The 12454-nt window shown below is 39.0% G+C and overlaps 2 protein-coding genes across 4 annotated transcripts; one reads left to right on the forward strand and one right to left on the reverse strand.

Moving 5' to 3' along the window:
* Positions 1-145: 145 nt before the first annotated feature.
* On the reverse strand, positions 146-2635 carry LOC123003062 (carboxypeptidase B1-like). The gene is made up of 3 exons (XM_070214447.1): positions 1890-2635; positions 1786-1834; positions 146-154 (listed from the first exon to the last, which is right to left on the reverse strand). The coding sequence occupies exons 1-3, from the start codon at positions 2633-2635 to the stop codon at positions 146-148; spliced, it is 804 nt and encodes a 267-aa protein (XP_070070548.1).
* Positions 2636-8213: 5578 nt separating this feature from the next.
* LOC108058831 (uncharacterized) lies at positions 8214-12347 on the forward strand. 3 transcript variants are annotated; one of them, XM_017143775.3, is made up of 9 exons: positions 8220-8504; positions 8561-8949; positions 9007-9092; positions 9143-9244; positions 9301-9817; positions 9998-11301; positions 11348-11519; positions 11737-12081; positions 12139-12347. In XM_017143775.3, exons 1-9 carry the CDS (start codon positions 8348-8350, stop codon positions 12268-12270), a joined length of 3204 nt encoding a protein of 1067 aa, XP_016999264.2. In that variant the 5' UTR covers positions 8220-8347; the 3' UTR covers positions 12271-12347. The 3 variants fall into 3 exon arrangements, with proteins under 3 accessions (XP_070070805.1, XP_016999264.2, XP_070070804.1); XM_070214703.1 differs by having other exon boundaries at positions 8366-8504; positions 8571-8949; XM_070214704.1 differs by lacking the exons at positions 11737-12081; positions 12139-12347 and having other exon boundaries at positions 8214-8504; positions 9998-11291; positions 11348-11503.
* Positions 12348-12454: the final 107 nt, after the last annotated feature.

A 12454-nucleotide genomic window follows, 5' to 3' on the forward strand; every position in this document is an offset into this window, starting at 1 on the left:
ATTGTGTTGCCATTGCTTTTGGGGCGTGTACCGAGACAAAAAACTATAGAAATCCATAACTGAACGTGGACTAGGATCGATCCGATCGTCAGAGGAGGTACCGTGGGATAGATAAATGAAGATTTAAATGGAGCTCCTAATGGAGTTACAGAATCTGCAAAGTATGGAATGATATTATTGTACTTGAAATATATATCAAGTGAAATAGAACGAAAAATATATATGATATATAGAATCCTTGTAGACTTAGAATAATTTATCATGTGATTAATTGTCACATGTTCAAGAGCCTTTATTAACTTAAAATATAAAAATATTAAATATCATGAAGGAACCATACAAATTTTAATTTCTTAGAAAAATACTAAGAAAAGCTAATCTTTTGATATATCAAAATTTAAATTCCATCAAAGAACTATTAAAATTTTAATTTCTTTATTTTATTGATATTAACCATTTATATTTATTTTTGTATTAATAATTTATGTGTTACTGATTGTAAAAGTCAAGTTATTAAAAGTTGTTGTGTTTGTTTTCGAAATTCCATTACAACTTGGTCGCTCAACCATAGCACTTGGTCTATTATACCCGATTTGAGAGGCAAGTTATTAGCGTGTCTTATACAAAGTTGTGACTTGCCTTCTTTGCTGCAGCTGCGCTAAAATTGCTGCAGTTGTTGCAGTCTTTGCCGTTGTTAATGTGAATTTGATTAAAACGAACAGGCTGCGAAATGCAGCCCAAATGGGGGCGACGACTATCGGGAGGCTTGCGCCCGGGTTGTTTTTTTGTATTACTCGGTTTTTTTTTTGGGATCAGAGAGCAGATATCATTGCTCGTACCACTCACTTCCAACTTGCAACGCCACTCCAGCGCCAATTCAATTGCTTATTTACAATGTGCTAAAATTGTGTGCCCCGACAATTGTTCATTAAAAACTCGGCACGAAGTGATATTGATTTTGGTTGCCGTTCGCTGTTCGCCGTTCGCCGGCGTTATTTTTTTGCTCCTTTGCTGGCCGGTTTGTGGCATAATTAAATGTGGGCACAGCCGCAAAAACACGCCAACTTATCGAAATAATAACATTTATTTTAAACCAATCCGGCCACGTCATTGCCCCAACCACACGCCCAAGTCCAGTTTTCAGTTTTGCAGTTCGATATCCAGTTCGATATTCGAGTTTTCGACTGCATTTCCAGCAGCACAGGGGACTGCACTTAAAATTTGCATTTCATTTGGTCTGACCTGGGTGAGGGGTAGGAATGCAGCTGTGGCCGCTATAATGATGACCTGACATTACTCATACGCCCCGCAAATCGAAAAAAGTATCTCTTCGGCCAAAGTGCCATAAGTTTGCCAATTAGACGGCGGCAGATACTTCAAATGACGATTGTAACTTGTTGCTGTTGGGAAAGTATGCACTTGAAAAAAAGTTACTTTACTTTACTAAATATACAACACCTAAAATACCAGAATATTTTTTATTTCCAATTAGAATTATTCATTATTCGATTTTATAGAATTCCTATTTTTTGGATACTTTTCTATAGCTTTCTTAGCAATGGCGCGCATACCAATCCAAGTTTCTTCAACAAGTTCCTTAATGAGCTTCGTTGGTGGATGGAATGTAAACTGTAAATTTCCTCGTGCTTTCGGAAGTTCCCAAGTGAATGATAGGGGAAATCCAATTTTGTAAGCATAGTCACTTGACGTTCCTCCGGCAGGATATAGACCAAATGAGGGAAGGACTGCGTAATTTGTAGGGAACCTAAAATTCATAGCATTTACGCCAGCTTCAGCCACCTCCTCGTGCTCTTTAAAGTTTTCGGCCTTGTCTCTAAAATGGAATCAATATTGATATCTAAAGAATAAATATATTATGTAGGGCTTACCCATTTGAGCCCCATGGATACAAAATCAGGGAAATGGCAGAATGAAACGTTAGGTACAATATGCCACGTCCCGATTTCACCAGATCGAGAAGCACTCTTTTTACAGCTTGAGATTCGGGCTCCGAGAATGGCGAAATACCCTTAAATGCGAGATAGCATGGATCATTAATATCCCCTTCTTTGCCCCAATCATATTCAAAATTTCGGTTAAGATCAGTGCCGATGCAATCTTCAGCACTGGGTTTTCTGTTCTTCCGCCAGCATTTAATCTGATGATCTGAAGTTAACGGTTCATTGCAAGTGATAGTTTCATTTATGAACACATTTCCTGACCGGGAATATGTGTATCCATCCGCGTTCACCAGGGGTAGAATAACCCAATCATAATCCTTTAGCAGTTCCTGGTTCTCTTTAAAGTTCACCACCAGCTGATCAATGATATTTAAGGCAGCTGTGTGAGTTAACCATTCCCTGGCATGAAATCCGGCATCTATAAAGATCACGTTCTTTCCCGTCCGCCGATCTCCGTTTGAAATGGTAATGGTGGTGAGTGTTCGGTTCTCGTAGGTCTTTCCAATATCCGTCAACTTTACTCGGTTGCTATAAGTGTAGGCAAGGCCTTTCAGATACTCCTGGATCCCCTCATAGGTATAATAGTCATCCGTCTGGTACTTTGGTCCCGAACGAAATGGAATCCCCAGGGATCCAGATATAAAGAGTGTCACCAAGAAGAGTGGTAGAGACATATTGTTGGTATTACAACAGAAGGTTGGGGTTTATAAAGGGGTTTGAAAAGAATAATACGTAATTTCTTTGCCTATAACTTAAGACTTGTAATGGTTTAGTTACCAATTAAGATAATAAATGGAATGAAGCTCGTGGTTTCAAAGAATGTATTTTATTTATTTTTAGAAGTGTACCTGCTATATTTATTTTTCTTTTTTGCTACAAAATTAAGACTTGTAACAGCTTTGACTGATTTATTTACCTAAGATAATATCTATATTATTTTCTTAAGCATTTTTTAAAAATTTAAATATAATTCGGAATAGTCTAGGAATGTGAAAATTCATTAAATTCGTTGATAACTGTTTGAGCTACTGGCTTGCATTCTTATTTTAAAGTTTAGGATATTTTTTTTTTTAGTGCAATACATTGGTAAGGCAAAACGAGTAACTTGCAACCGGCAACTGGCGATTGTCGCATTCGTAATGAGTGTTCTGTGATCCCCTGGTCGCCATGCAAATTGTCGCCTGTCAGCGTCGCCTGTCGAGTGATAAGCCAAGGCGAGTGCTGAGTTTTCGCCACCGGCGTTGGCCATCAGTACTCTATATACACCAGATACCAGATACCATTGGCCAATGGCTATCCGGTCAGGGGATTGCGAACTGCAAACTGCGGATTGCCGGCTGTCAGGCGATATCTCTGGTCCCTGGGTGTGGCATGCAACAGTCGACACGAGAAGTCAATTTGGCGGCCGCAACCGTTTCATTCCGATTCGAATTCGAGTTTTAGGTTCCCACCAAAGAGCGCCCTTCGCTGACACAGAGACCTAAAAAATATAAAAGAAATAAAAACAAAATAATCATAAATGGATATGTTTCCACTTTCCACGCTCACTTTCCTTTGACGGTAGCTGCTTCAACGCCCAACAAAGCTCGCATTTTATGGAAATGCAACAATTAAGCAGGGCTTATGGAGGCAGCCAATCAACTGGGAGCCAGCGAAGCCAAGAATTCCGGTGATTTGCATATCTAAGGCATTAACTGAATGGCCGTTTGGTCTTTTGATGTCGCTTTGCATAGATTTTCGAGAACTCAACTATTTATTTTCAGCTGCTCCGCTGTGGTTATTTTTTACATGATGGCAGTGCATTGTTCAAACATTCATCTACCGTTAAGACGGAGCAAGGGAGAAAATCGAAAATGCAGCTAGGGGGCATTTTAAATACGCTTTAAATATATTTTATTAGAATTATTTGGAAATATTAATTTAGAAATATTGGAATTTTTTTTGATTGTTCTGTTTTAATTATGTTAGTTAAGAATTAGTATTAGTGGCATATTTTTAACATATTTGTTTTATTGCTAAAATGCAAATTAAATAAAATAAAATACAGTGAATAATTTAAAGAAATACAATTTTCTTCTGTTTATTTTAAAATAAACTAAGATTTTTTAGCTAAAAATTGTTTAGATTTTTACAGATTTAAGTATATTATCTATAATGTCTTTAAATTCAGAAAATAATTTAAAAACCAAATTAAATTTTAGTCCATAATGGTAAAAGTATTTATTTTTAAGGGAATATTTGTTTCAAAATTTGTATTTCCAATTATAATGCTCATAATATATTTTGTTGTGTGTTATAACTTTCTTTCATTTAGAGAAATGTCTTTTACAAAGCCTTTCTCATCTACTGACCACGCTAATTAGACCCAAGTTGGCTAGGGTATAAGAGGGGAGACAATGTATTCAGTCTTTGCAGTTTGCTGAAAATTAATTAGACTCAATTTGTTGCTCAACCATCAAGACGGACAACAATGGCAACAGCAGCGGCAGCTGCATCTTGTTTTTGCCGGACAACTTCTATGCTCATATTGTGCATGGGTAAGAGGAAAAGATACGGATAAAGACGAAAAAAAAAACCAAAATGTTTGCGCTTACAATTCTCATGTAAATGCCAAAAGTTTCCACATTGTTAAAACGCGATTCGAGGCAAGGGGAAGAGGGACGGGTAGGGTGTTTTACTAAGTTAAACAGAGGCAAACGGTAAACATGTTGCTGTCAACATTTACATGCCAACATGTGGCCCGGCCACCATTTGGCGGCGATTAGAAAGCGCCGCCTCATTTTACAAGGGGCTGGTCCACCAATGGACCATTGGGTCAAATCATTGACTGACACTTTCCCGCAGAGTCTTTCCCAAAGATTGCACTCCCTGGATGAGTGTCACCACAAAATTAACTTCAATTATTTGGATATTTCATTAACAGAGAAGTTAATTTTTTAAATATTCTATTTTTAATCATAAAAAAATAATGATTAAGGCTTAATTTATATGCATATGGAACCTCTTAAGGATGTTTTTTAGTCCTTATGTCAAATTTAAAGTATGCTTTAAACTCGGAATTCTCATGCCTTTTCAAGGATTTATCCCGGACGAGAAAACAGACCTAAATAAGTTTTAGAATTTTCACACCCAATTTTTAAATTAAAATAAAAATTTAATAAATTTGATTAAAAGATGATTTGGATTAAGACGGAATGTAGAATGTGACTCTGAAAAACTTTTAAATATAAAGATAAATATATAAATAAATATAGATTCAGAAACAATTCATTACTATTACATGCATTTTTAATCATTAGGTAAAAACATTATGAAATAACATTTCTGTGACCATATTTTTCCCCGTGTGAGTTTGCTTCAGTTTTTGGCGTAATTTATCAGAGCTGAAATGCAATCGGAGTGCAGGTGAAAAATAGACAGACAGCAAGGCAGCCAGATAACGACAAACTCGCGGACAACACAACTTGGCCACTTGTTATCCAGTTATCCACTGCAGCAGAGTTCCGACTGCAGCTCAAATAGCAAATAGCAGACTTATACAGATGTCAATTATTTTTGCCCGGAGCGGGAAGCTCTGACTTCGCGACTAGCTCTTCTATTTCGATTTCGTTTCGATTTAGTTGAGCGCTAGCAATTTTGGATCGCCGCGGATTCGGATTGGATTCGATTGGGGACGAAAATTGCTGGCCGAACTCGTTAGCTAGCCAAGTTGCAAGTTGTGAGCTGCTAGTTGCCAGTTGTGAGTTGCCAGTTGCAACAATCCATCCAGGCTACGTGGCAAGTCATCCAATTGTTGGCTACGAAATCGTTATTATTTGCGGACCTGCAGATCTCGCTCCTTGTTGCAAATTATAATTGAATGATTGCATGGCAGCCAAGCGATTTGTTCGTCATTTCAACCAGGAAAAAGGGGGATCAATTGATATTGATTGGGGGCCCCTACTTATAGGTAAAGGTGTCAAAACTATTGCCTCCTAATGGGGCAAGAAATGTAAAGTTCATTAAATTGGAACCAACTCTGATGGCCATCGAACAGGGATCAACGACGTTTCGACAACGAATTTATTTAAAAGACAGCTTGCAACAAATAAATAAGGCCAGGCATCCAAACATCCAGGCTTCGAGGCTTTGGCAAATGGAATGCAGCCTGTGTCCTTCTCGTTTGACGGCCAGTAATGCGAATGGCTTGTTGAAATTCATTCATCAATGTAATCGATCAGACGTGGACGACGGCCTTTGACGATTGACATGCCACGTAACATGGCTCTTCGTATGTAAATGGAGCCTGGGAGAGAGATATACGTCTGCCCACAATGCAACATAAAATTTAATCAATTTATTGGAAACGAGCTATTGTCTTTGGTCTTTTGTCTTTCCAGCTTTTGACTCTACTTTGACTTTGACTCGACTCGACTTGGGGCTTATCCCCGGCTTTGCATCTACACTTTCTCCTCTCTCAGGTTGATATGCCATTTTCCTGGCACGAATGCAGGCAAAAGGCCAAGATAAATCTCCCGGCTTCGTGTGGGGAGTTGCGTTTTTGTTGGGGCGGAACCACCGCACCCACATTCACTCAGTTCGACTGAGTTTTTGTGGCCAAAGTTTGGCATTAGATTATGCCTTTTCCGTTTTCTGGATCTCAGCCAGAGGAGAAAATCTTGAAAATTGTTTACATGAGTGCTCTTTACTTTTTGTATTTTCAAAGTAATATAAACCAGGGCTGTGAACTGCTCCGGAGCTGAACCACTACGAACCAGAGTGGTTGACTTTTTTTTAGAAAACGAACCGAACCGTAAACCGGAGCGGCGAATTTGTTTATAATTGAACCGGAACCGAACCGGAACTTTTTTTTGATACTCGGTTCGGTTCACGAAAAATTTAATTTGTGTGTTCGGGTTTTTTATTCAGAATTGTGGGGGGTTTTCTGATCATATTAACATAGAATTTATTTACTAAGGGAAATAAAAATGCTCAAATATTTTGTCTATGCAAACAATCTAATAATATATAACTATCATCTTTCAAATATTTTCGCAGTATGCCCACGTTAAAATTACATGATTAAATCTAAAAGTATATACTCTTTGCCTTAACTGGTAAGCACTTTATAAATCAAAAATCTTGTAATTTTACTTATTATTAATGATATGGTACATATTTCAATGAAAATACATGGAAATAAATGTTGACTTTATTATTTCATTAAACAAAAATTTATTTTTTTGAACCCTGGTTCGAACCTGAACCCTGCTCCGGCTTATCATTGAACCGGTTCGCAAACCGGAACATTATCCGTCGATTAGGTTTGAACCCCGAACCGAACCCATGCAAAAATAATATGGGTTCACAGCCCTGATATAAACTGGGATTTATTAGAATATATATTTTTATACCCGTTACTCGTAGAGTAAAAGGGTATATTAGATTCGTGCAAAAGTATGTAACAGGTAGAAGGAAGCGTTTCCGACCCTATAAACTATATATATTCTTGATCAGGATCACTAGCCGAGTCGATCTAGCCATGTCCGTCTGTCCGTCTGTCCGTCTGTCCGTCTGTCCGTCTGTCTGTCCGTCTGTCCGTCTGTCTGTCTGTATGAACGCTGAGATCTCGGAAACTATAAAAGCTAGAAGATTGACATTTTGCATGCAGATTCTAGGAGTTCCTACGCAGCGCAAGTTTGTTTCAAAAGGGTGCCACGCCCCCTCTAACGCCCACAATCGCTTATATACGATTTTAAAAATTTCAATATTTTGGAAAAGTAAAAACGCAATTTTATTGTGTTTATCAATACCTATCGAAATGTAGAAGAAATTTTTTAAATCGGACCATTCGTTAAAAAGTTACGGCGGATCAAAGTTTTTCTCCATCTCCTTCGCACTCCCTTTAGCTGAGTAACGGGTATCTGATAGTCGGGGCACCCGACTATAGCGTTCTCTCTTGTTTAAGTTGAATTTAAGAATCAAATTAGGAAATAAATTCTAATAATTTAATAAATTAAGTAGACATCAAATTATATGCAGCACAGTATTCTTAAGCGAGCTCAATTTAGATCAAATTTAATTTTAAATTTTTGATACCAATTGATCTTTAATCCAAGATCGCCATGACTTGAATGTTTAGAATACGTCTGTGCATATTAAACGATGTCTAATAATTAGTTTCATTTATTTATTTATTTATAGCCAGGTTAAAAAGGAAATTATAAATTGCCTATAATAATAATTAGATAGTATTTAAAAAAATCTAAATTTCTGTGCTCAAACAAGTTGGCTTTCACAAACTCGAAACTTATGTCAAAGCAGTAAGCCTATATTTTCCATATCACACGATCGATTACCTTTCCTAATACTACATAACGAAGAAATCCACCTAATAATCTGTTAATATGGGGAAAAGAAAAAGTAGAGAGAAGGCCACGCCCAAGGCCACTGCGGAGCCGATTTTGAGATTTCCACTAATGCCCGAAAGTGAAATGTCGGATCGGGAGGCTAAGTATATGAGTCGCCTTAATGATTTTACTGTTAGTGCAGACTTAGTAAAGCGTAAGCAATAAAGTTCCTAGTCCCAAAATTAAGTAATAAAAACCCCTTCGATGCAGATGCTCATAGCGACTTTTATGAACAGGAGGTTGAGAGAATGTTCAGGGAGCACTGGGAACATCATTTGCGTTGCGATGGACTGCCACGCCCCTATCTTCCCGTCGAAATAAGGGAGTTTATCTCAAAGATGCGGTTTTACGATGATTTTGAGACAAAAAATTCGATGGATTGGACGTTGTCGGTGGACGAACGGTCTATATTGAATCAGAATATCTTCAGGGTGGACAAAACGCGATGCACAATGAAGCTGACCAAAGATAATCCGGGCACACACTACGATCAGAATGTTCAGATGTGTTTGGATGCATTAACTGAAATGGATTCTATGCTGGACAACGAGGCCGAAATGGTGCGAATGTCCAAGAAAAGACAGGCGGATGTCATGGAAGTTGGTTAATATTGGATAGGGGAAACAAGATGATATAGATTTCCAATTATTCAATAGGTTTATACCGAAGTCGAGCTGGAAATCGATGATATCTTTGATCGTCTTACCTATCGAATATTGAAAATGCAAGATGCCTATATGGAGTGAGTATAGATTATATTACAGATCACTTATTAAACTTTATATGCCTTAGTTCTGCAGATGGTAGAGTTGCCAAGTGGAGCTACACCTGTAAGCCTTGGAAATTGGATTTGTGGGGTCTGCGGAATGTACCAATTATCTTTGCTCAACTAGAGTAAGTTCTTCACCCGGATTCTTTTAATAGCATTAATAATACAGATTATTTCTCAGATTGCCCGTTATGTTGGCCGAGCTTGAGGCCTCGGGTGTTGAGGTCCAGATACCGAAAAGTGTTCTGAAAGATTGCATAACCATTCGCAGTTTGCACACTGATTTCGATAACATCTCGCAGAATGCCAAGAGCTTCGAGACAACTATTTCTGCATCGGCCAATTATCCCACCGCCGGCATAGTGGATATAGAGGAATCGGTGATCAACGAATGGGTAATGCAGCAGGAAATTCAGGAGGAGACCATGAATCTGATGTTGAGCAGGCGGAGAGAGTATGAGGAAATGATGGAGCTCATCGCCGAGAGAACGGAGGCAGCTGCAAAGGCGGCCAAGCAAACGGATCCCGATAAAGCGGTAAAAATTGTAATACCCAAGGCTCCCAAAGAGCCGCCAGCAGTTCCGCCGGGCATGTATCCCGATATCTACAGCGATTTTCTTAGAACAGAGGACGCCCAGTACTCGGGCTATCTCGATGAGGTATATCATCCAAGGCATCTGGATATGCAGCCTTTTGAGGTGGGTAATTGCATGGTATGTTCTAGAGAAGCGCGAATTCTTTAGATCTAGCATTGATATTTTATAATATTTTTAATAATTATCAAGTATAATTTAAATAACATATTTCAATGATAATTTTTTTTAATAACTTAAGAGTATATTATAAATACTAATATGAGATTAACACACTTTTTATAGATAAATCTCAGGGAGCGCATCATGCTGGGTGGCATCTATGCGATCATGTTCGTTCGACGACCTGAGCAAACGCAGTTCGAGAAGTTCAACATTGTTTTGCACGAGGATGGACGGGTTCTGCACAGCATGCCCGAAATGAAGGCCGAAATCGAGGGAGAACGGCTGAGGAATTCTGATATTGCCAGAAGGACCAGGGAGACGTACCGGAACACCAAGATCAAGCTGGAGGATGATGAGTTGCCTTATTTCATCGTGGCCCTGCAGTTGCCCAAGGATCTGTGCAAGTGGAGTGAGCCTGTAGTATGCCATTTCTTGACGGAAATCGATCAAATTCCGGTCGATTATAAGCGCGAATCAGTCTGGACGCCAACCTTGCAGAGCGAAATAAGACATTCGGAGTATGCCGAGAGGTTGGATGGTACCATTAATCTTGGTAGTCGAATCTCAGGATTAAGGATCTCAGATTCTTCAAATATATTTCGACCCACACTTCGATCGTTCCTTCGACAAAGTCGATTAGAAACGGCGCCGGTAGTCGAAATTCCTTTGGAGGACTTTGAATTGAAGAAGCAATTGAATCATTTGGAGACGAGAACCTTGGAGAAACATGTCATACCCCGTATAATCTCGTCCTTTAAGTTACCCGCCGATTTTCGCGAGGACAAGCGAGAGGTGGGCAGACAGGGCATTAAGGGCTTAGTCAAACGTGCCGAAGCCGAGGAAGTCGTTGTTCCGGTCAAGAACCTGGATTTCGATTTTGAGTCCCAAGCGATTAATGCGGAGCGAATGTTTCCTTACTTTCCCACCGTTGATCCTGTGCAATATCCCACGCTCTCCGAGGACTCGGAACCACAGCCACTTAGTGCGACTACTGCGCTTGGACTTTTAAAAACTTTTGACACCATCAAAGCCAAGTACCGGGAAAAACCCGTTGAGCTTTTGAGTCAGCCCGACGAGCAGGATAAGAAACCCAAGCTCAAAAAATTAGCATTAAAGGACGAAGAAGAGTTACCAGAGGCTTCGACAGGCAAGCGAAAATTATCAAAATTTAATGAAAAAGTACGCACAAGCATCAAGGGGGAAAAGCCGGAAGCAAGTAGCATCACCTCCAAATCAGCGACGGACCAGATGATCGAGCAGGAAGTGACCCATTGGACCACAAAGTACATTAAGGACCCGACACTAAACAAGGAAACGGGCAGAATCACCTTCAAGACTGATCGTCTGGGATTTTTCGGTTTGGCCTTCAAGCGGTACGAGCATTTTCCCTTTCGCGAATGGTCACTGCAGCCGAGTGAGGAAAAGTAAGTATTTTAATAGAGATCTCAGGTAATACCATTCCATTTACAGTCCGGATGAGATCATTCTAAACGTGGATACATTCCATGTCCGCATATTTTTCTACATCACATCCAAGGGCGTTCGGGGCTACGTGACCGATCTGAGCAAGGGATACACGGCCAAGCCAGTTAAGTATCTTGAGATAGTGGAGCCGATATCAGACTTTCGTCAAATGCGTCAGGTAAGTCTGTAATATGGTGGTTCTCTTAGAACCGAAGCTATCGATAGTTTTGACTATCTATATTGGCCACTAACGATTTTATCTATATAAACAAATTAAAAAAAAACTAGAAAAATTAAAAAAAAATTTATTGAAAATATAAATGTTAATACCATCGATAGTACCGATAGTGGTATTGATCGATTTATCAAAATTAATAACCGATATCCTTTCACAGATGTTCATTAGCAAGAATATTAATATATTTGCCGAGAACGATGCTAGTTTCTATATCGAAAACGGATACTTTTCCATGAAGCACGTGGCCCTTGAGTTGCACACCTACAACATCATGGCTCTCCATTGCAAACTAATGAAGTTTTATCGATCGAGCTGGAATCGATTGGCCTCGCGACGCGATATTATCATGGGCATGAAGATCGCCAAGGATGTATCGGATTATTCAGAGGTAACAATGCGAATTACTCCCGAGAAGACCACCTTCGTTCAGATTTCAGAGAATTGTTCGGACAAAGTGAACGTGATCGTGCTCACCTATACTGACACTTGGAGAAACATCAGCGTAAGTGTTATAATTAATGCTAACCTGCAGATGGTATTAAAAAAAAATGTATTGCAGAATTTCACCGATCTGCATCAGGCCATAAACTCGATGGTCCCCAATGCCACAGAAGTGCGTAATAAGGACTCCATTCTTCTACATTATGTAATGCGAATGCTGAAAGAGATAAGGCTATTAAGCTTTTCGTAGAATTTATCTATATTTTGTAAATCCAAACTTGCTAACCTTCAATACAATATGAACTCTTTTAAAGAGCTTGGCAATTTTTAGTGTCTAACTTGATAGAGTAAAACGTTTTTATAAGTGAAGAATTTAAAATTAAACCTTTAATTTGCACTTATTTGAGGTATAATTCCTGGAAAAGGTTTTATAT

This window comes from Drosophila takahashii, chromosome 3L (genome assembly GCF_030179915.1).
Source record: "Drosophila takahashii strain IR98-3 E-12201 chromosome 3L, DtakHiC1v2, whole genome shotgun sequence".
NCBI lineage: Eukaryota > Metazoa > Arthropoda > Insecta > Diptera > Drosophilidae > Drosophila > Drosophila takahashii.

Excerpts from the sequence above, each read along its gene's own strand:
- LOC123003062 (XM_070214447.1), bottom strand. The coding sequence starts at position 2,635 with ATGTCTCTACCACTCTTCTTGGTGACACTCTTTATATCTGGATCCCTG. Across the intron at positions 1,835-1,889 it reads TATCCATGGGGCTCAAATGG|AGACAAGGCCGAAAACTTTA; the intron begins GTAAGCCCTACA and ends ATTCCATTTTAG.
- LOC108058831 (XM_017143775.3), top strand. The coding sequence starts at position 8,348 with ATGGGGAAAAGAAAAAGTAGAGAGAAGGCCACGCCCAAGGCCACTGCG. Across the intron at positions 8,950-9,006 it reads GACAGGCGGATGTCATGGAA|GTTTATACCGAAGTCGAGCT; the intron begins GTTGGTTAATAT and ends ATTATTCAATAG. Across the intron at positions 9,818-9,997 it reads TGGATATGCAGCCTTTTGAG|ATAAATCTCAGGGAGCGCAT; the intron begins GTGGGTAATTGC and ends CACTTTTTATAG.